Source organism: Carcharodon carcharias, chromosome 15 (assembly GCF_017639515.1).
Source record: "Carcharodon carcharias isolate sCarCar2 chromosome 15, sCarCar2.pri, whole genome shotgun sequence".
NCBI classification, from domain to species: Eukaryota; Metazoa; Chordata; class Chondrichthyes; order Lamniformes; family Lamnidae; genus Carcharodon; species Carcharodon carcharias.
The window spans coordinates 130,261,868-130,284,116 of NC_054481.1; the positions used below are offsets into that span (position 1 = coordinate 130,261,868).

The window sequence follows — 22,249 nt, forward strand, 5'->3', positions numbered from 1 at the left end:
TGTTTTTATTCCCTTAGTACTGTACAGAAATGGGGGCATGGTGATGGCTCCCAGTGTCTAGGGGCTGAAGGCAGGGAGGGTATTGGAATAGGCACCAGGGTTCCCATTACTGTTTGCTGAAAGTACACACATGGATATCTGGATTGAGTTTAGCTGAAATTTCCTTCCATGGGATGTAAAGCCTATGGGCACTTTCTCCAGCTTAGATGACAAATAAACAAGCTGCTAGTTCTTATGGAAAATTATCCGAGAGTTATCCCTTAAAGTTTGTGATGTCAGGATTTGATCATTGCAGAATTAAGTATGGAAATTATCAATTTACTTTGAATGCTTCAAGTAAGTTAGCATTCATGTCACTCAGCTATTTTCACATGCCTAAGATAGCAAATAATACCAAAAACATTTTTAAAGCACATTTATTTCATAAAATACTAAACCCACAGGTATTTCATAACAAAACTGTACAGAATTCATTACATTAAAGTGGAAACTGATTATTTGCATACTTATGTAAACAAGATTTCATAACTTCTCCAAATGTTGGTAACAGTAGGGTATAGTTCACCCTTCTAGGCAAAAGCAGTTTTAAACCAGAAACATGGATTTAATTTGATTCCAAATTATTTCACTAATGTATAAATCATCAGTAGATTAGGTAGGTTGTAAATTTAACTCATTCATGGGTTAGTTGCCTTTGCAATGCACTTTGCAACAATTAACAACCAAGTCATATCTGGACTACAGAACATGAGCATAAGGTCCATTTGTGGATGATATTAACAGTACAAAGAATATTTTTTGATTTGAAGAGGTCCAATTCCCAATGAAGTTGACAGTATAAGGTTTAATGAATACTAAAGGTTTCACTGAAAAAGCATGGTTTACTGCCTTTGCCTTTTGAAATCCAGAACTATCCACCAGACCACTCGATGGTACAAAGGGAACTTTTCAAAACCCTTTCTCCTGGAGTCAGACACACATTAGAATGTTCAAAATATCTTTTGTCAAGGTCATGTTTTCTTAACTTTGAGACATTCAGATTGATGTAATCCTATTGCCATAGAATATCATTAACAGCGAAATACCCAAATCACATTGAACAAAGGTCATTACTTGGTAATGGAGTTGGTTCTGCAGCAATTTGCTAAAAATGTTTCACTCGCTTAAAGCAAGATGCGGTCACTATAAACAGTTCTCTTTGGAACCAGAGGAAGACATTTGCTCTGTCGGTCTCAGATAGCTCCGAAAAATATTTTTAAAAAAAACAAAAAAAAATTCTGAAGAAGTTTTGAGTCAATTAGTAAAAAGGTGTTGATTGCTATGATAACACTGATGAAGTGGCCGTGGATGTTTCCGCTGTAGGACTGGACTCATCGTTCCTTTCCAAGTTCTCTTCCAGGATCTTTGGGTTCTGGGTCTCAACAGGTTTGGCCATTTTTAGGGCCATTTCATAGGGTGGAGGCGTTTCAATAGCATATAGACTGTAGGGTGGAGGTGGCAAAATGATGCTGCTGGCCTCCTGGAAGGTGTTGCCATTCCTATTGGTGGAGATGTACTGCAATGGACTGTTTGCTATTGAAGAAAGAGAGAAAAATATTGTGTTAAATAGGTTCACTGGCACACTGTATAAAAGATTAAAAAAAATCTTTGTTCATTGTACTCTCTTACTTTATGTAATTGGAAGCAGACAATAACAGCTTAGAAAGCTAGTTATTATTTTTAAAAAATAATGGCAGATTCATTGATTCCAGGCTCCAAGCATGAATTGTTCTTGCAGGATCAATGCTGTCTCTGGGCTATGCTCACAGATTACAACTCCTCACTAAAAGATGGAGGACTGGTGAATTTACCTCAAATATCCTGAGAAGATAATTATTTTAACCACAGTACTTTTCAGATAACTTATGAAAATGCCTTCAAATTAACTAATGTCCTCCAGCGCTCATGTTGCTGGGACAATTTTTTTTTTTTTAAAATCTTGCCAATTACCTGCTCGAGGTAAGAGGAAAATAATAGGTTAGGGGAAGGGTTTCCATGGCTGCTTGCTGGGGTGAAAAATTTCACTCAGGCGCCCATTTGTCGCTACCTTTTACAGTGTTGGCTGGGGACATAGCAAATTCTGGGGACACAGATGTGGTATTACAGCGAATCTGATGTCCTTACTCAGTGTCTAGCCATGCACACTTTCCAATTGGGGTTGATGAATAATAATATAGCTGGGCAGTCTGAGAGTCTATAGCCAACTGCATTAACACTAGCGTCTGACATCTCTAAGCTCAGTTTACTTCAAGATTGCTGTTGTCCTGGTCATTGCCAATACTCTCTATATAAAACATGCTGATCCAGCCAAAGTTAAGTACATTCATACACACTTAACCAAAAGTCAAACATCAGCAACATTCAATGAGGGGCAGCACAGTCATACAACGTAATAGTGGGCCAATGTGTGGAACAATGGAATTTTGGGTCACATCAATGGTGTGCCATGTTGGTGAGCACCTGACTTTTAGCTGTTCCATCAAATAGGATAACCAGAAGCTTAACTCAGCCTCATGAGAGGGGAATAATCAGTGTGAGAGCCACTACCCATCCACTCTTATCTGCCCATTTCCAAGTGCTCGAGTATTTTTGACCACAAGGAATGTCTGTTTTCTCAGCTACAGTCATAAGTGGCTTGAGGAAAGCAGAAAAAAAGGAAATATAAAACCTATTTTCCTGAATCATGTTTATACAAAGATTTGCAATCACACGAGACAAAAGGTAATTGACAAAAAGACCAGGGGCAACAGAAGGAATTGTTAATATAAACACAAGCTATGATCTGGAATGCACTGCCTGAAAGTACTGTGGAAGCAGGGTCAATAGTAGCCTTCAAAAGGCAATTGGATAAATATTTGAAGGAGAATTATTTGCAGGCTATGGGGAAAGAGAAGAGACATAAGGCTAATTGGAAAGTTTTCAAAGAGTTGGCATAGATATGATGGGCTTTTGATGCTGTTTCATTTTATGGTTCTATGAAACAGATTAGTTAAGGACTGGACTGAAATAGTTTGTTACTTACGTGATACAGTGCTGTGAATGGTACTATCATTATCAATGGCTATCACTGTAACTTCATAAGGTCTAGTTGTGAAAGTGGGGACCTGGGGTTTAGTTCTTCTGCAGCATTTCACACAACTGGCCATTACTCCACATACCAACAGCAGAAAGATGGTCAACAAAATCAACCTGAAAGATAAGAGGAAAATAATTACTTTCAAGATCTATAAATATCAGTTCAATCATTATTAATAGTCTATAGTTTATGAAACCCTCAAAACAATAAAACCCATATAAAGCTATTGGAGAATTAACGATATAAGCTTAATACCCACAGGATAATCATGATATAGGTGTATGGCTTCCATTTTGTGTTTGATGAATGTTGTTTAATTCTCTATTGTGTTATTTTTCAATGTTGTTTAGATAGTTGATTAATCTGCCATCTATTTACTTTCAAAATTACCTTTCCTAACTGGTTGCCTAATCCTCTGTTTTCAGGGTTTTCCTTTACTGTTTAAGCTGGTTGCCTAGCCCACCATTATTGGTGCAGAAGATTACACTTTAAATATCAAACAAACACTTGTCATGTTGCTGGCACTTGGTACAAAATGTGTAGAGACTAACGACAATGATCTAGCTGTCGGTGTATTTAGGAATATAGATTTACACCTTTGCAAACTGGTTGTAATGGGTTTCATTCAGCTTGCAATGATCTGGCTTCCAGACAGGAGACAGAGTCTAATCCTCTAAAATAGAACATTTATTTGGAAAATCTTAATCTTGTTTTATTAATTTCTATGAAACCCTTTTAATGGATTTTTACTGTGAAAGGATGTGCAATTGATGTTTTATAGAACAAAAATCATCATGGTCTACTGGTTGAGTCAATAATAAATACATGTTGTTGTCATTTCTTGAGCATTTTAATGTATTAAAATGTCCCAAGGTGCTTCACAGGAGCAACAAAGTGAAATTTGACATTGAGCCACAAGATAAAAGGCAGGTGCAAAAAAACCTGGTCAAAGTGGTAGGTTTTAAGGAACGACTTAAAGTGGGAAAGAGAAGTGGGGAGGTGGTGAGGGTTAGGGAGGGAATTCCAGAGCTTAGTGTCTCAGCAGCTGAAGGCCTGGCCATCAATTAAAATCGGGAGTGGTCAAAAAGCCAGAATTAGAAAAACATATCTCAGAGGGTTGTGGGGCTGGAGGAGGTTACAGAGATAGGGAGGGGAGGGTAGCATATAGGGATTTGAAAACAAGATTTAGAATCTTAAAACTGAAGCATTGATTAACTGGGAGCCAATGTAGGTCAGTGAGGAAAGGACAATGGGTAAACGGGACTTGGCGTGAGAAAGGACACAGACAGTAGAGTTTTGGATGAGCTCAAGTTAATGGAGGGTAGGACACAGAAGGCTGGCCAGTACTGAGTTTGAACAGTCAAGTCCAAAGGTAACAAAGTATGGGCCAGGATTTCAACAGCAGGTGAGCTGAGGCAAGGGCAGAATCAAGAAACATTATGGAGGTGGAAATAGGTGGCCTCCGTGATGGTGTGGGTATTTTGTGGACCCTTTGTGATACCACTAGTCTCCAAGACACCTTTCAATGGTAAGGTTTTTTCTGGCGAACTGCAGCATCAATGTGGCTCAATGGATAACACAGTCAAAAGTCTGTGGGTTCAAATCCCAAAACTGGAGGACAAAAACCTAGGCTGACCAGTACGGTACTGAGGGTGTACAGAAGCATTGGAGGTGCTGTCTTTTGGATGAGATGTTAAACAAAAGGCCCCATCTTCCCCCTCAAGTGGATGTTAAAGATCCCATGGCCAAAGAGCAGGAATTTTTCCTGGTGTCCCTTAAATCAACATCACTGAAATAGATTACCGGGTCATTATCACATTACTGTTTATGGGAGCTTGCTGTGCATAAATTGGCTGCTGTGTTTCCTACATTACGAGAGACTACACTTGGCTGTAAAGTTCCCAAAAAAATGCAAGTCTCTCATTAAAGCTGGATCAGGAGGGAGCCCCATGAGGGAGGTGGAACATACCCCTCAGTAAATAGGAAGGAATTTTTAAATGCATGATTACAGGAATATTCCTTCAAAAAAAAAAAGCTCAATGTTTTAAAAGTCTTTGCACAAACTAATCTTCAGCTCTTAATTGAATTCACAATGTAACCCTTTGAAATTTTGCGCCTGGAGTTGTGAAACCAGTTTTCACAAACTCTTAACATTTCTAACCTTCCAACATGGGCTTCTGCAGAAATCAAGTGGCAAAACTAAATACTGTGATTCTACAGAGAGCTGGACTGGTACTTACCATACGTACCACAGACTGGTCCAGCTCGATGGACATCTGCAATGAACAAGATAAATGGTTTAGGAAGATTCATCATAACTAATCAATCTCTTAAATATTCTTCTTGAGATCTCTAATTGGAGGCAAGTCCTTGGCCATGGGTTCAGTAAATAATTGACACGTGCTGTGATTTTTTTTTGCTCTGGGTAGAGTGAGGAGACAGGCCTCGAGTCTACCTCAACTGCAAGGGAGATTGGACCCTTTGTGATGGCAAAATGTCCGATATTGATAATCTGATCCACGTGCTAACCATCTGAACTAATCAGCCCCCTCCCCATCCCCCTTAAATATTATACCTTGTGAAATGAAATCAGAAGGACTTCCGCCTGTAGGAGTGTGCCAGAGGGGAGAAGGAGTGAAGAGCAGGGAGGGTTTATCCATCATATAGGATATCCAGCTCAGAAACAGGGCCATTCGGCCCGCCCAGTCCATGCTGGTGTTTATGCTCCACCCGAGTCTCCTCTGGTCTTTCCTCATCTAAGTTGATCAGTGTAACCCTTTATTTCCTTCTCCCTCCTCTAGCTTCCCCTTAAAATAAACCCCAGCTACTCCCTGTGATAGTGAGATCCACATTCTGGTTAAAGAAGTTTCTCCTGCATTTCCGATTAGATTTTTTGATGACCTCTAGTTTTGCTCTTCCTCACGGAGGGGAAATATTCTGTGTGGGTTCTACCAAAGCCTTTGAGAATTGGAAAGGCCCCAGGGTTACCCCTCGACCTTCTCGTGGCAAGAGATGCAACATTTTCGTTCTCTCCGCATAGCTATAGCCCACATTCTGGTATCTTCCGCTTAAATCTTTTATTTGCACCTCCTTCGCCGTCTCTAGTATCTTTTTAACAATGTGACCAGCGGAGTTTTATTGGGTTTCGTTTATTGTCTCCATTTCCAATCGCCTTTGCCTATTTTGATGGAATACAGACCATGTCCATCAGATAACCAGCCCGATGTAAACACCCTGGCAAATGGGCCAATGAAAGTTGTGGAATTAAACAAAACCCAAAGTTCAAACACAAGAAAAAAGTAAAAGAAAAAAAATAAACACCAGAAAAGTAAACGCCAAATAATAAGAATGTTCGAGATGTATTTTTGTTATTGACTCGAACACACGGACTATTCTGACCGAGGCTGAAATCCTTCTCCTCAAATCCGGCATAGGCAGAACGGGCCGAATGGCCTCCTGCTGTCCTCCCTGCCCTGACGATGAGCTCATTGTAAACGTGAGATTTCAAACCGGACTCACCCGCTGCTTTCTCCCAGTTCAGTGCCACAATCAGCTCCAACAGGCGCCTATTGAACAAAAGCAGGAAAAATGTTTTACCACAAGAGCCGGATTTCAGAGCGAACTCTTCCCAATCCCAGAACAGGAGACGCGAATCACTGCAACAAATAATTTAAACTTGTTAAGCAGGGAAACAAACCTCAAAGATGCACAGGGCGAGGATGACTGTCCTCAGGGTGATCACTGATTTCTCCATCTCTCTTCCCCAGAAACACATGTTGTTGCTCCCCAGTCACTGAAACCGACTGACTGTCAGCTTCAGGTGTTGTACTCCCGAGTCACGGTCGCTGCCTTTTATAATCACCTGTCCCTCCCCCTCACACAGACAGACAGACAGACAGAGCAACCCTCCCTCCAGTCAGACAGGCACTGCCACACAAGCTGGGTGATCATTAACTGGGGATTGGAGACAGGCTGATCACCTGAGGGAGGTGCGGGAGGTGTGTGTGTGTGTGTGTGTGTGTGTGAGAGAGAGAGAGAGAGAGGTGGACTTGTTTTGGGGAGTCGCACTGCATTTTGTCCCGTCCCTTTCCTCAAGAATCTACCGTTTCAATGCCTGTCCGTTAGGATCAAACCACTTCCCTGTTAAATGTATTTAAGGACAATGTGGGGGGTGAAGCAAGGTTTAAAGCTGCAACACCTCGAGTGTCAGTAACGCATCCTGGACACACACATGTTGATGCCAGACTAACTCGGGATTTACTGCTCTGTGTTGAGAGCAGTTGTAACCATTTTAAAGCACCATACATTCCAAGTTGAAAACTTAACTTTCATCGAGTCCTGTTCGTAAACCTGTAACAGTTAATCCACTAGACAAACTTCAAGAAGCTCAGATATTTTTTTTGAGAAACTCAAGTTATTTTATTTAAAATGTTTGTCCAGACAAAATCCTAATCCCGGCGATGTGTTAATGGGAAGGACAGGAATGAATGTCCCGCTAAATGGGAAGGCAGTTTAATTAATCACTGTGTGGCCCAGCTCTCGGGTAAACACGCCTCACGCTGACAGGCGAGAGTACAGCATTAAACAGTTTTACACAAACTGCTCTCGTCAGCCTCGCCTTCGTGACTCCTTCGTTAACAAATTGACTTAACACAAAGGATTGCAAGTCATTTCCGCCTTTCCGAACGGGATTGAAAGAGGGGGAAATGCTGATTGGAAGGAGATAAGTTATTGGTGAAATCAATCATGACGGCAGGTGCTGGATTGTGATGACGCCCTAAATAAAAGTAGCGATCATGATTCCTGACATAGTTATAGACAATTATGAACATAAAAATAAAGTATGAAATCACAAAAGGATTGCACAATAAGCAGCATTTCAGTGTACAGTCACAATACGAATGCAAAACGTATGTCTCCTTATCTTACAGGATAAAAATGAAAGGTCTACTACACCCTGTATTTTGTATTCAAGTTCGTTGTTACACCGAGTTCATTAAATTCTCCATCATTTTATGCTATTTACGAGTTTTATAAAGTGGAGTATTGGACAGTCTCGTACTCGCTCTATCTGTGGAATAGTGTATTCCTTCTGAATTTCATTCATATTTATTTTTGTGTGGACAGTGGCAATGGGAGGGGAGGGGGGAGTTATACTGAATTGTTCACAAATGTACATCAACAGTAAAAAGTACTGCCTAACGCCAAATGTTGCCTATTAACTAGTGTGACCATTAGTAAATAAGCATCTTCACAGGAAGTGAAAGGATTGCCTATTGTGTAATGGGTTGTTTCTTTGTTCAGAGTGACCTAATTCCCTACCACATACACGAAAAGAACTATTTAAAAAGCTAATAGAGCCAGAATGGAAAACCCGATTGTACGGTCCACATAAACTCCCATGAGTCTGAGCTGGAAGGACCTAACCTGGGTAGAATTTGCAGTCAACTTACATTTTGAGTTTCTGCAGCATTTAGACTAAGGGGCTGGTAATGATCATCATGGTCACATTTCCCTATTGGCTGTCTTGCAGCTTCCATATAGCCGCCATCTGTATCTCAATTCCATTTACCACTTTATCCATTTCTCTTGATACCAGTATCCCCCACCCAGGGTTAATCTATCCTTCCTCAGGTGTGGTGCCCAGAACTGAATGCAACAAATGTGATATGACCAAGGCTCTGTACAAGAATAATTCCTTCCATCTGGAGTCCAGCACTTTGAGGTAAAGGACACAGAGTAAATGAATAATCAAAGAAAAGGTGGTGCTGATTAGGGAGCTAAAAGGAAAACTTCTTGTGAAGGCAAAGGGTGTGACTGAGGCACTAACAGTGGTGGGGGAAGTACTAGAGACAATAATCCAAGACAAATTAATTGCCACTTGGAAAAACATTGGCTGCCCTTTATTAACCTAATTTGTTAAATAGAGTATAGAGTACAAGAGCAGGAGATTGTGCTGAATTTATATAAGACACTTGTTAGACCTTAGCTGGAGTATTGTGTGCAGTTCTGGGTACCATATTATAGGAAGGATGTGAACGCATTGGAGAAAGTGCAGAAGAGGTTTACAAGAATGGTTCCAGGGATGAGAAACTTCAACTATGAGATTAAATTTGAGAGGTTGGGACTGTTCTCCTTGGAGAGAAAAAGGCCAAGAGGAGATTTGATAGAGATGTTCAAAACCCTGAGGAGGCTGGACAAAGTAGATAGGGAAAAGCTGTTCCTGCTCATAAAAGGATCAAGAATGAGAGGGCACAGATTTAAAGTGATTTGCAAAAGAAGCAAATGTGGTGTGAGGAAAAAGCTTTTTCACACAGCGAGTGGTTCGGGTCTGGAATGCATTGCCTGGAAGTGTGGTGGAGGCAGGTTCAACTGAGGCTTTCAAGAGGGTATTAGATGATTATTTGAATAGAAACAATGTGCAGGGTTACGGGGAAAAGGCAGGGCAATGGGACTAGGTCATAATGTTCACTTGGAGAGTAGGTGCAGATGTGATGGACTGAATGGCCTCCTTCTGTGCCATTAAAATTGTGATTCTGTGAAATTGTACCTTATTAAGCTGATTGAGTTCTTTGATAAAACAATGGAGAGGGTGTGTCAGGGTAATGCAGTTGATGTTGTGAATGTGGGCTTGAAAAAAAGGAGTTTGATAAAATGCTACATGGCAGGAAATTATCAAAGTTAAAGCCCATGGAAATTAACAGGGCAGTGACAGTGGATACAATATTGGTTAAGGAACAGAAAACATAAATGATGGTGAATGATTGTTTTCAGGCTGGCAAAAAAATCAAGCGAGAGAAGAGTAGAATTGTTTTAAATTTTGTGAATTGTTATGACCTGGAATGTAAGGGTGGTAGAATCGGATTTGATAGTAACTTTCAAAAGGGAATTAACTAAGTATTCTTTTAAAAAAAAAATTGCTAGGACAGTGGCGAAAGAGCAGTGGGAGCAATACTAATTGGATGGCTATCACAATAAGTGACAACTTATTGAATATTATTTCATGAGGATAATTTTTCTCTGCTTAAGTGTTAGTGGAGGTATTAATAATTTTGTGAAAAGTAACCTTTGTTTCAATCAGTCTTTCAGAAACAATTCAGTATGTAAACAGATAGGAACAGGGGGCCATTCAAGCCCCTTGAACAGCAACTTATTCAGCTGTTGTAAGATTGTAGTTAGCTTAGCATTTTCCGGAGGTTGCTGAATTATTCACTGGTGTGAATGGTCCATAGAGAACAGCAAAAACAAACCTGCTTCAGTGCTTTATAGAATGGCTACAGTTCTATACTTCAATACTATCTGGTGTAGAACATAGTAGCCTAAAAATAATAGATTTGGACCTAATCTTTAGACACTTAGAAACTGTTATTTATAGAGATACACAATGTAAACATACGCCTCCAAACCCAGTCACAGTTTTCTGTCTGTTTCTACATGTCGGAGCACAAGTGAATCCCTAATTAATGCCCACAACCTGAATACTATTAAACATCCAGTGAATATACAAATGACAGGCTGTAAACATTTCAGCGTCACAGTCCACTAGAAGCCAAATAGCATTATTGCCTCTGATCCAATAGTAAGATGCTGCAGTTTCTTAGCACGGACGTGATGGGTCAAATGGTTTCCTTCTGTTTGTAATCATTCTACGATTCTGTGGAGTGTGGGGGCTGCTTTCAAAAGCTTAGACTGAAGCCAGCTGTTTTGGCAATGGACACATGCATTGCTTGAATTCCACTGATGATTTCCCTTTGGAACAGGGCAATGCAGCAACTTCTGGTAGTCCCTTGAAGTGAGGAGGATGCTTGCTACAGAGTACAGCCCATGACAAAATCCTGTGTGTGGAGACACACCAACTTAACTGTCCTTTAACAAGCTGATGTGTCTTAAAACTATCCCATTTGGAAGAAAGGTGAGTAGTGGCGACACATTCTATATTTACAGGACTCCGAGAATGTACCAAGATTCTCCCCTCAGACAGGAAAGTGACAGGTTGGTTATCTCTGTTATTGAAAGTGGAGAATATTCACCAGCTCCTTTGTGTTTGGTACTTTTCCAAATGCCATCATGCAGCTAACGTTGAAACGTATTGAAATGTATCCCTGTGTCAAAATGATCAGGGCCCATTCCCATCCTCAATAAAAAAAAAATCTAACAAATACTTTGTTTCCCACTTGTAAACAGATTGAGAACCAGAAGGTACAGTTTTAAAGTGAATGGCAAAAGATGCAGATGTGAGGTGAGAAAAAAGCTTTTTAACACAGCGAGTAGTTAGGGTTTGGAATGCGCTGCCTAGAAGTGTGGTGGAGGCAGGCTCAATTGAGACATTCAAAGGGGCAGTGGATGATTATTTAAATAGAAACAATGTGAAGGATTACAGGGAAAAAGCAGGAGATTGACACCAAGTTAAAATGCTCAGAGCTGGTGTAGACACGATGGGCTGAATGGCCTCCTCCTACACTGTAACAATTCTATGATATGAGGACAACTCCCCTTTGATACTCAATTTGTAATTATTCAGTTTACTTAATGAGTTTAGTTAGTTATTTAACTGTAAGTGCCATACCATTAGTTACTACATGAACATAAAACAGCTTTTGTTTCAATTGCTCTTACCTGAATGACTTGAATAATGAGCCACATTAAAGCATTTCACCAATTTCCAGTTACGGGCCTGCTGAAACTGCAGTGCCCTTGCAAATAGAGGGAAGTTTTTTTAATAAGCTGGGGGTTCCAGTGTTGTGAAATTCCCTCTATTTACAGGAAATGAGTGGATTTCCCAGCAAATCAACAATCAATTTAAATTTTGCAGCTGTGGAGTCCACATGGGCTAACAATGAGAAAGCTGCAGTCTGTTCTGCTTTTTGGGATACTGCTATGATTTCTGTGCCACCTTGCTTATGTTACTGTGGTACCACTATTACAATGATAGCAGGGCAATAAAAAAAACCATGCAGAGGGTCAGATATCATTATCTTCATTTTCATAATACCTGCATTAATATCTTTTATTCTTCCAGAGCTTTCTTTTTAAAAAGTGCTGCTTTGTGTAATCTTTCACGCATTATTACTTTGGTTGAACTGATGGCCCCTCATGACTCCTCTTCCTCAACCAGCATGTTTGGGATTGGCAAGGAATGCTGCTGCTCATCACTTTCTACTGCGCAGTTTAAAAACCCGCAGCAAACCGGATTACTGAAGGAGAGAACTGGCAGGAGAGAATGGCCCAAAATGCAAAACTGGCAGATTTCCCAACGCAAGTAAAGCGCCAGCGTACCGGACAAAATGTCATACCAAACCTCAACCCTCCTCCAGAATCTCTCTTCATCCATGTGCAGCGTAGCTCTCTTGAGGGGACCCATTGCTGAGGGCCAGTGGGGATGCAGCTGCTTGTGGCAGTCCCACACTCACGGTCCGGGCTTTTGGCAAATTAGTAAGGATGGGATGAAAAATTGCAGATTGGGAAATAGACAGCATGTGTTGAAACAGTGACTGGCCACGAGGCCAAGTTCCTGACAGCCATTGAAAACTTTAACCCAGTGACTTTAAGAAGTAGTTCAGCAACAGAAGTGCTAATCTGCATATGTTCTCTTGGCTCTCTCTCTTGTTCTGTTCGGTGCGGTCACTCCTCTCATTTTGCTGCCTATGAAGGACTACATTACAGGTGCAAGAAAGGAACAAAAATAAGCAACATAGGAGCCACAAGGATAGAGAAATACTGAAACCATAAGATGTTAAAATAAGTTAGGAAAGAAAATTTGTGAGGAAGTAACAAGACTGAGAAGGAAAGGGGGAAGAGTAGCAATTAATATTGTTTGAAGGAAGAAAGGGTTTGCATTTATGTATCACCTTTCACATTTCAAGCTGTCCCAATGTGCTTCACAGGCAACTCTCACTTTCGAAGTGCTATTATCACTGCTGCTTTATCAGCAAATATGGCAACCAATTTGTGTACAGCATGTTCCACGAGTAGTAACGAGATAGATCAGTTAATTTGTTTGATTGAGGAATAAACACTGGCACAAGGCCTGGGAAATATTCCTGCTGTTCTTCAGGAATTTTTTTACATCACTTGAACGGGGGTTTAAATGTCACCCGAAATACACCATCTCTGGCAACGCAGCACACTGATTGCTGTACCGGTGTGCCAGGCTGGATTATACACTCATGGTCTGATGGGTAGGGACTAGAACCCTTAACCGGGACAGAGCAGCCCGCCTGATTGGCACTCCATCCACAAACATTCACTCCCTCCACCACTGACGCACAGTAGCAGCAGTGTGTACCATCTACAAGATGCATTGCAGCAACTCAGCAAGGCTCCTTTGACAGCATCTTCTAAACCCACGACCACTGCCATCTAGAAGGACAAGGGCAGCAGATACATGGGAACACCACCACCTGGAAGTTCCCCTCCAAGTCACTCACCATCGACTTAGAAATATATCGCCGTTCCTTCACTGTCGCTGGGTCAAAATCCTGGAACTCCATCCCTAACAGCACTGTGGGTGTACCTACACCACATGGAGTGCAGAGGATCAAGAAGGCAGCTCACCACCACCTTCTCAAGGGCAATTAGGGATGGGCAATAAACGTTGGATCAGCCAATGATACCCACATCTCATGAATGAATAAAAAAGCCCATGAAACTCACTGAGATAAATAGTCTCAAGGAGCCAATGTGACGAAAGAAAAATATGAAGTTTCATATTTTTACTCTTTGCTGGTGTCTCCCCACTAATATATAAACAGGAAGATATAGAGAAAAAACAGAAAGAATAGAGGAATGCCAAGTTGGGAGATAATGCCTGATGTCTGCATAGTCTCCTAGGGAGAGGAATGAGGTTGGAGAGGTTTAGAGAGGGAATTCTAGAGATTATGACATTGGCAGCTACAGGCAGCAGAAGACAATAAACAAAAGGACCCAACTGCCAGGCTGGCATTGCCAAGCCACCAGCTGATGGGGAAGCATTGATGGTTTACTCCAGTCAGGCTTCAGGTAAAATTACTATCAGATCCCGATGACACTCTGGGTGGGAATCAATGACTTTCACTCAACATGTCAGACTCCTGTGGGCTTTGCAGGAGGTAGATAATCCAGGCAATTTTAACGGCCGTCTGGCTTTGTTTCTGCTGGGAGGGTAGGGTTAAAATCATAGGAGTGTTAGAATTCTCCCGCTTGACTCTGCCTGGTACAATCATGTGATTTTGAAATGGGGGAATGTGTGTTGTTCGAAGAGCTTCACTGAGGCATTGAGATGAGGGGGGTCTCCAGTCCGAACCCACAGCACCACCTGCACCTCCAGCATTCCTGCACTGAAGCAAGTCAGAATTTGGCAAAGTGCTGAGCTAAACTTTGTGCAGGAACCTGTAGAGGAACTGAAGCATGAGAATGTTTTCATTGTTACTGTGTTCTTGAAGTTCAGACCCTGCCATTGAAGAAGCAAATGAATGGAAAATTGTGATTGTTCTACAGAGAGATCCTCGACTTTTAGTTAGATCCTGAACCTAGCGGTTGAATTATTGGGCGGGGTTCACATGTCTATATATTCAAGCTATTGGTACATGTGCAAATTATGCAGTCTACCTGTCTGTCTGCCTGTCTAGCCATTAAGATTACTGCTACTCTCACTTACCCTCTGCTACCTGAGCACTCTTACCTTAACTCCATCCCAGTTCTTAATTCAAATCTGGTTCAACTTGCTGACCATCTCACTATATACCCTGAACTTCAACAAGATGAAGGGATAAATATTAAATGCATAATTAACCCACAGTTTCAGTCTGCTCCTATATAAAGGAGTACAAGTTATGACCACAGCCAGTGTTAATTGCTGCACAAATCAAATCCTAGAGGGAAACTTGGCTTACGGACCACAACCTTTTTTTTTGTATTTTGCTAATGGGAAGAGGACATAGTGACCTCAGCAGTAAGAGGTCCAGTAACACTCTTGGGTTTTTAAGAATTAAAAATAAAAGTTTTATTAACAAGAAAAGAAAACTTAAGCACACAAGATTACAGTTACTCAATTAAGCTTAGTCTTGCCAAACATTTCCCCAAAACTCTACTTGGTCAATCCCACAAGGAAACACCTTTCAGAGATTCCCTTATAGATATTTAAATGTGAAAAATCCAGTAATATCACGAGGCAAACTGCTGTAGCTTCAATAGAGGTGTACCGCATGACCTTTACCCTCTTCCACTTTATGGTGTGGAATCCACTTCAGAATAAAACTGCTTGCTGCAGCCGAAGACTTCTCAACAGCTCAGGCATCTCCAGCTATCTCCAGCCATCTCTAGATCAACAGTTATACTGCCACCTGTCCAGCTCAATAGCCATAAACCAGCTTTCCACAGAAACTCTATATACCCTTTTCCCTTTCATCTCAGTCCCAATGTTCTCACACCCCTTTGAAACTCAAACCCTTCCAAATATAAGATCTTTCATGCTTCCATCTTGTCTTTACTTTTGGGTCAATAAAAAATATATCCCCACCACTATATACCTATGGGCTCCTCTGAGATGCATGTGGTTTCCTTGTCACTTCTGACTCCCCTTTGAAACTCAAACAACCTCTCAACTTATCTAAGAATGCAAATATTAGTTCTAACCTATTTATTTATGCCTCAACTTAACACCTTTACCCTTTCATGTTTCCAAAACCCCAGACAACCTGACTCCTATCAAACTCTTGCCCAGCTTAATTAAATCTCTCTCTCTCCCTCTCTCTCTCTCTCTCTCACACACACCCTTCTCCTTTACAGAATAACATATTTCCCAAAATTAAAAAAAAATCCATTCTCACACCTCAGTTAAACCTGAATTCAATTAAAAACTCAATAAATATACAATTATAGCAGCCTAGCCCCAAACTCCTGACTTCCCCTGCCTGACCACTAGCCTCTCCACCTCCTACAGATTCCCCACCTCTCCATCTCTTCAGCTAAGTCATTAATGTGGATTGTTAATAGCTGAGGCTCCAGCTCTGATCCTTGCAGCACTCCACTATTCACTGTCTGACAACTTGACGAAGCCCCGTTTACGCTCAGTCTCTGTTTTCTATCTGTTAACCAATCCTCTATCCATGCTAGAATGCTACCCTCAACTCCGTGAGTCCTTATGTTGCCTATTGACCCTTTATCTACCGTACTAGTTACATCCTCAAAAAACACTAATATATTTGTCAAACAGGATTTCCCTTTAGTCAAACCATGTTGACTTGTTCTAATCATGCTGTGCTTTTCTAAGTGCATTGTTAAGACTTCCTTAATAATAGATTCCAACATTTTCCCAACAACTGGTGTTAGGCTCACTTCCCTGTAGTTCCCTCTCTTCTCTCTCTCTCCTTTCTTGAAAAACAGTGTAACATTTGCCAACTTCCAATCTGATGGGATTGTTCCCGAATCTAAGGAACTTTGGAAAATCACAGCCAGCACATCCACCACCTCTGTAGCTATCTCTTCTAGAACACCAGGGTGTAGGTCATCAGGTCCCAGGGATTTGTCAGATTTTAGTCCCTTGTTATAGCACAGCCGATGGTAAATGCTGAGCTGCTCAGATCCCAAAGGGAAACTTGAAACAGCTGCCACAACTGTTGTGCAATTTGTATAAATTTTGAGATGTGTGCCTTGAATTCAGTAGTAATAAGACCACTGAAGCTTACAGGTTTCTTACAAAACTAAATGAAACCTTTATTAATAGAAGAAGTTATTTTAAGCACACACAAGGACCTACAAATTACTACTATGATAATACCTAAATCCCTTAATCAGTCTAACTCCCAGTTACACTTTTGTTAAGGCAACTCTAAGACACATAGGACTGAATTTTTCTGTTGGTGATCAGGGGGTGGGGCCTGCTCGCCGATGGCAAAATGATGTGGGATGACGTTGGGAGGAACCCCCGATGTCATCCCGCCCCATTTAAATCTTCAGGGAGGCGGGGGTGCAGCCAAATCAGCTGTGGGCTCGCCGACCTGTCAATGGCCAATTGAGGCCACTGACAGGATCATTTAAACAATTAAAGGACCCGCCCGTCCAACCTTAAGGTTAGCGGGTCAGCCAGGAGTCCCAGCGGCAAATAGAGAAAACATAAAACCTCATCCACTGGCGGGATGTGGTTTCAAGTAGGGTTTAAAAAAGTTTGAGTGAAATTTATTAACATATCCCATCTCGTGTGACACTGTCACATGAGGGGGACATATTATTGATTTTTTAATTTTTCTATTTTTAAAGTTTGAAAAACTTTCAGTGATCTCCCTGAGGCAGCACTTAGCCTCAGGGAGATGTGCACTCTGTCATTCGCATGCATGAAAGAGCGCGCTCTCGCATTTGGGGAATCCCCCCCCCACCACTCGCACAGGAAGCGCATAGCACTCCCCGGCGGACGTCATGCTGGGTGGGCCACTTAAAATAGTGGCGGGGCCCGCTTCTCTGGTGGGGATCGGCTCCCCGCACGCCGGGGATTGAGTCAGAAAATTCTGCCCATAGATTTTTAAAGACCGAGGCAAAGTAACAAAGAAACAGTCGAATTCAAATTAACTCCAGTTCTTTGTAGATTGCAGCTTGAGCTTAGATACTGGAGGATTTTTCACACTTCTTAGATCTTAGAATGCGTTCCCTTGCACACAGCCTTCTCTCCTTTAACCACATTTTCCCCTTTGAATGCAAGTTCCCATTGTTTCACTATGTCTTTGGACTTTACCTCTCTAATAATAAAAATCTCTAATACTGCCAATTTTACCAGTAATCTTTGTGAAAAATAAACATACTGTTTCTTCTGGATAGGTGAAACATTTCACCACACCTTTTAAATCAGTCTAGTCTGGTTTATCTTAAAATGCAAATGTTTCCTTTACACTTATGTTTACCTACCTTACATTTCAAACCTAGTTTACCTTCTGTTACATCAAAGCCTTTGGACCAGCTGCCTTTAATTCAATTAAGTCACACACACACACAGACCCCACTATTACCCTACTATACAATAAATTCCAATAACATTATGAAAATTATTATATCTTCCAGACATCCCTCCAGTTTCGGCCACTGCCTTTTCTCTGCTGATGTCAATTTCTTTAATTCCCTCACTCTTTTTAGTGTCTAGATTATCACCTACTTCTGGATTAAACTTGTGTCTTCTACTGTGAAGTCAGATGTGAATATTTCTTTAATGCCTCTGCCATTTCCTGATTCCCCATGATATTTTCTCCTGTCTCGGTTTCTAAGGGGCCAAAGTTAACTTTAGCTACCCTCGTCCTCTTTATATACTTATAAAATTGCTTACAATCTGTTTTCATATTTCTGGTTACTTTGCTCTCATATTCTATTTTTCCCTTTTTATGGTCTTTTTGGCAGCCGTTTGCTGGTTTCTAAAACACTCCCAATCCTCAGACCTTCTACTGATTTGCAACCTTATTAGCCTCTTCTTTTAATACTATCCTTAACTTCTTGATCGAGCCACAGATGGGATTTTATTGCTGAGTTTTTGTTTTTCAATGGAATGTATTTTTTGTTGAAGATTTTGAATTGTTTTTTTAAATGTTTCCCACTGTTCATTTGCTGCCATACCTTTAAGTCTATTTACCCAATTTACCTTAGCCAGTTCTTCCCTCATACCTATGTAATTGGCTTTGTTTAAGATTCTTGTTTATAGTTGGACTATGTCACTTTCAAACTTAACATGGAATTCGATAGTATTATGATCACTATTTCCTAGAGGATCTTTTACTACGACATTACTAATTAACCCTGCTTCATTGCACAATATTAGATCTAAGGTAGTTTTATTTTTAGTCAGTTCCACAATATATTGCTCCAACAAACTGTCAGAAAAACATTCTACAAACTCATCTTCTAAATCACTCTTGCCAATTTGATTGTCCCAGTCTGTATAAAGATTAAAGCCAACTGCAATTATTACATTGCCTTTGTCGCAAGCTGCAATAATTTCCTGTTTAATGCTCTGCCCAACGGTATAACTCTTGCTATTCCTAATTTCCACCCGTACTAATTCTACTTCATGATTTTCTGAAGCCAAATCCTTCCTCATTAATGTCCTTATGTCATCATTTACTATCAGATCCACCCCTCCTCCTTTGCCATTCTGTTTGTCTTTTTGAAATATTGTGTACCCTGGAATATTTATTTCCCAACCCCTGATCACCTTGTAACCATGTTTCTGTAATGGTGGTTAGATCTAGGGGTGTAATTTTATGGCAGTGGGATTTTACATTGCTATTGAAGTCAATGGTGTTTAGAGTGGCTCGCCGCATTTTATGGCCCCATCACTGCCACAATAGGGATGTAAAATTCTGGCCTAAATCATTTATCTCTATTTGTGCAATTAATTTATCTATCTTATTGTGGATGCTTCATGCATTCAGATAAAAACATTTAATTTCAATGTTTGACTTTTCCCTGCAAGATCCTTATTCGCTGATGTACAATTTTTGTTAAATTCTCTGTCTCTTCTTGACCCACTCTGCCCGTCTTCACCCATGTCACTATACTGTTCTGATGCCTCGGCCTTTCTCTTTGGATTTCTAAGTCTCCCTTCGCACCCCCAGCACTCCTACTCTGTTAGTTTAAAGCCCTATCCACAGCCCTAGTTATACGATTGGCCAGGATACTTGTCCCATTCAGTTCAAGTGGAACTCATCCCAGTGGAATAGCTCACTCTTCCCCAAGTATTGATGCCTGTGACCCATGAATCCCCTTCTTCCCACACCATTCCTTGAGCCACACGTTTAATTCTTTAATCTACTTGACCCTGTGTCAATATACACCTGGCTCAAATAACAGTCCAGGGATGATTACCTTTGATGTTCTGCATGTTAACTTGGACCCTAACTCCTCAAATTCTCTTAGCAGAACATCATTCCTGATTCTACCTATGTCGTTGGAACCCACGTAGAAAATGACAACTGGATCCTCCCCCTCCTACTCCAAGTTCCTCTCCAGCTGTGAGCAGATGTCCTTAATCCTGGTGCTGGGCAGGCAACACAACCTTCAGACCTTCCTGTCACAGCTGAAGAGAACAGTATCTATCCCCCTGACTATACTGTCTCCTATCACTACCACATTCTTCTTTGCTCCCTTCACCATGGTACCATGGCTAGTCCACTCATCCTCCTTGCAGTTTTTCTCCTCATCCACACATGTAACAATCGCCTGTGCCTGTTGAACAAAGCCAGGGTCTGAGGCTCCCTCTTCACTATCTGCCGACTCCCCTTCCCTGCCTGATTCACAGTCACACCCTCCTGTCCCTGACCACTGACCAACTCTAAAGCTCTGCCTAACCTAGGGGGAGTGACTTCCTTCTGAAACAAAGTTTCCAGTTAACCCTCCCCCTCCCACATGCCCTACAATGTCGGCAACTCAGACTCCAGCTCCGCAACTTGGAGCCAAAGTTGCCTAAGCTGCAGACTCTTGCTGCAGATATGGTTGTCTGGGATTACAGTGCATTCCACAGATTCCCACATGCTGCAGTCATGACACGTCACCAGCCCTGTCGTTTCAGTCCAACCTTATTTATTTAATTAACCACTTAGTTAATAATTTACACAGATGAAGTATTAGGAAGTTACTCTCACCTAGTTTGGAGACAAGGAAGAAAACTCACCAACTACAGGAGGCTGAAAAAAAGTAGAAGAAGGAGCACTTCTTTGGCCCTCTGCACCAAGTTCCCATCTGAACCAAATTCCCAGCTCCCCACTCGATCTACGTCTCACTATGAGATGGTCTCCTGTCTGTGCACCCCTTTCTCTGTGCTGGTTCAAACCCTCTGTGCTTATATATGGAGCCAAAACTTCCGAGCTCCCCAATGTTGTATTGGGGTGGGTGTGGGGGTTGAGGGTGTGCCCCAATATGTGCTGGCCAATCTCCTTTAGAAGTTCCCAGATAAAGTTTGCGCGGCAATTGACCAGAAGTGCAAACTGCCTCTGGACAATTGTCCTGCACTGGGAAATATCTGAAAATGTGGTCTATGTCACAAACTTTGGATGGTTTTGACTGGGTTACACCACTAGTTACTCAGAAAAAGTTAGAAGAATTAAAACCTCTTGTAACTTCTGGATAACCATTGCACAAATCCACACCAATCACCCACCACACCCTCAAACCCCCAGGGGACTCACTCCTACTCCACCCTACCACCCCCCCCCCCCCAACCTGATCTCCCTCAGAACCTCCACATTAGAAGCATCCTTTGTGTAATTGCAGACTCTCGATTCCGACTGTTAGCTGAAGCAAAGATTCCTGTGATGTGGCAAAGACTACAATCAGCATCAACATTGGGATAGTCAGTGGGTGGAGCACGATACACAAAACAAGCTCATGACAGTGTGGATTCTTTCCATCACCCTTCATGGTTTATCAGCTGGCCAGACAATGGGAGGCGATGGTTCAATACGAATGCTTAATTTCACGAGTGAGCTTTTAACTTTTACTGGTATTTTCATTTCCAATCCTACTGCATCAGCCCTTGCAGGCAGTGCTGAGTCATGTCCTTGGCATTAATTTTGTAATAGAGCAGCCTTCCAATCTTTGGCTGCTTATCTCATTGAATCTGGATCACTAATATACTTAGTCATTGTGGGTAAGAAATACCTTTCGGATAAGTGGAAAGTACACTAGTTCAGATTTAAAGTGGTGGTGTCATATCTGTCACGGCTATAATCCAAAGTCAGATTTGGTGAGTTGTTGGATGGTTGGTGAGCTGTTTTAACCTTTTGGAAATATGCCTCAAGTCTTAAGCTACCATCAGACTTACTTGACTTTCAGGGCTAACCAGTTTTATAAGCCTTCAGCTCACACTGTAATGCTGAATTAAATATTATTATGAGTCGCTCATGGTCCAGTCCAAGCATGCTTATCTGAGTCAGTAGATTATGGATTCAAGCCCCACTCTTAATGCTGAGAGTCAGTGAAGTAATGAAGGAGTGTTGCACTGGCAGGGGGTAACTGTCTTTTATTGAGATGTTAAACTGAGGCTCCATGTGCCCTCATGATCGTGTAGCACTATTAGAAAACGAGCAGGGGAGTTCTCCCTGGTGTCCTGGCCAATACTTATCCCTTACCCAACATCACTAAAAACAGGTGACCTGGTTATTATATTGTTGCTGCCTGTGCGAT

The 22,249-nt window shown here is 41.4% G+C and overlaps 1 protein-coding gene across 1 annotated transcript; it reads right to left on the minus strand.

The window, feature by feature from the left end:
* Window positions 1-402: 402 nt before the first annotated feature.
* LOC121287830 (transmembrane protein 52-like) lies at window positions 403-6,970 on the minus strand. The gene is made up of 5 exons (XM_041205787.1): window positions 6,813-6,970; window positions 6,635-6,681; window positions 5,356-5,391; window positions 3,062-3,228; window positions 403-1,572 (listed from the first exon to the last, which is right to left on the minus strand). The coding sequence occupies exons 1-5, from the start codon at window positions 6,888-6,890 to the stop codon at window positions 1,319-1,321; spliced, it is 582 nt and encodes a 193-aa protein (XP_041061721.1). The 5' UTR covers window positions 6,891-6,970; the 3' UTR covers window positions 403-1,318.
* Between the last annotated feature and the right edge of the window lie 15,279 nt (window positions 6,971-22,249).

Bases quoted from the DNA above. Each gene is read 5' to 3' on its own strand.
- LOC121287830 (XM_041205787.1), bottom strand. From the start codon at position 6,890: ATGTGTTTCTGGGGAAGAGAGATGGAGAAATCAGTGATCACCCTGAGG. The intron at 6,682-6,812 runs GTTTGTTTCCCT...TTTGTTCAATAG, and splicing joins TCGCCCTGTGCATCTTTGAG to GCGCCTGTTGGAGCTGATTG. The intron at 5,392-6,634 runs GTGAGTCCGGTT...TGTTCATTGCAG, and splicing joins GAACTGGGAGAAAGCAGCGG to ATGTCCATCGAGCTGGACCA.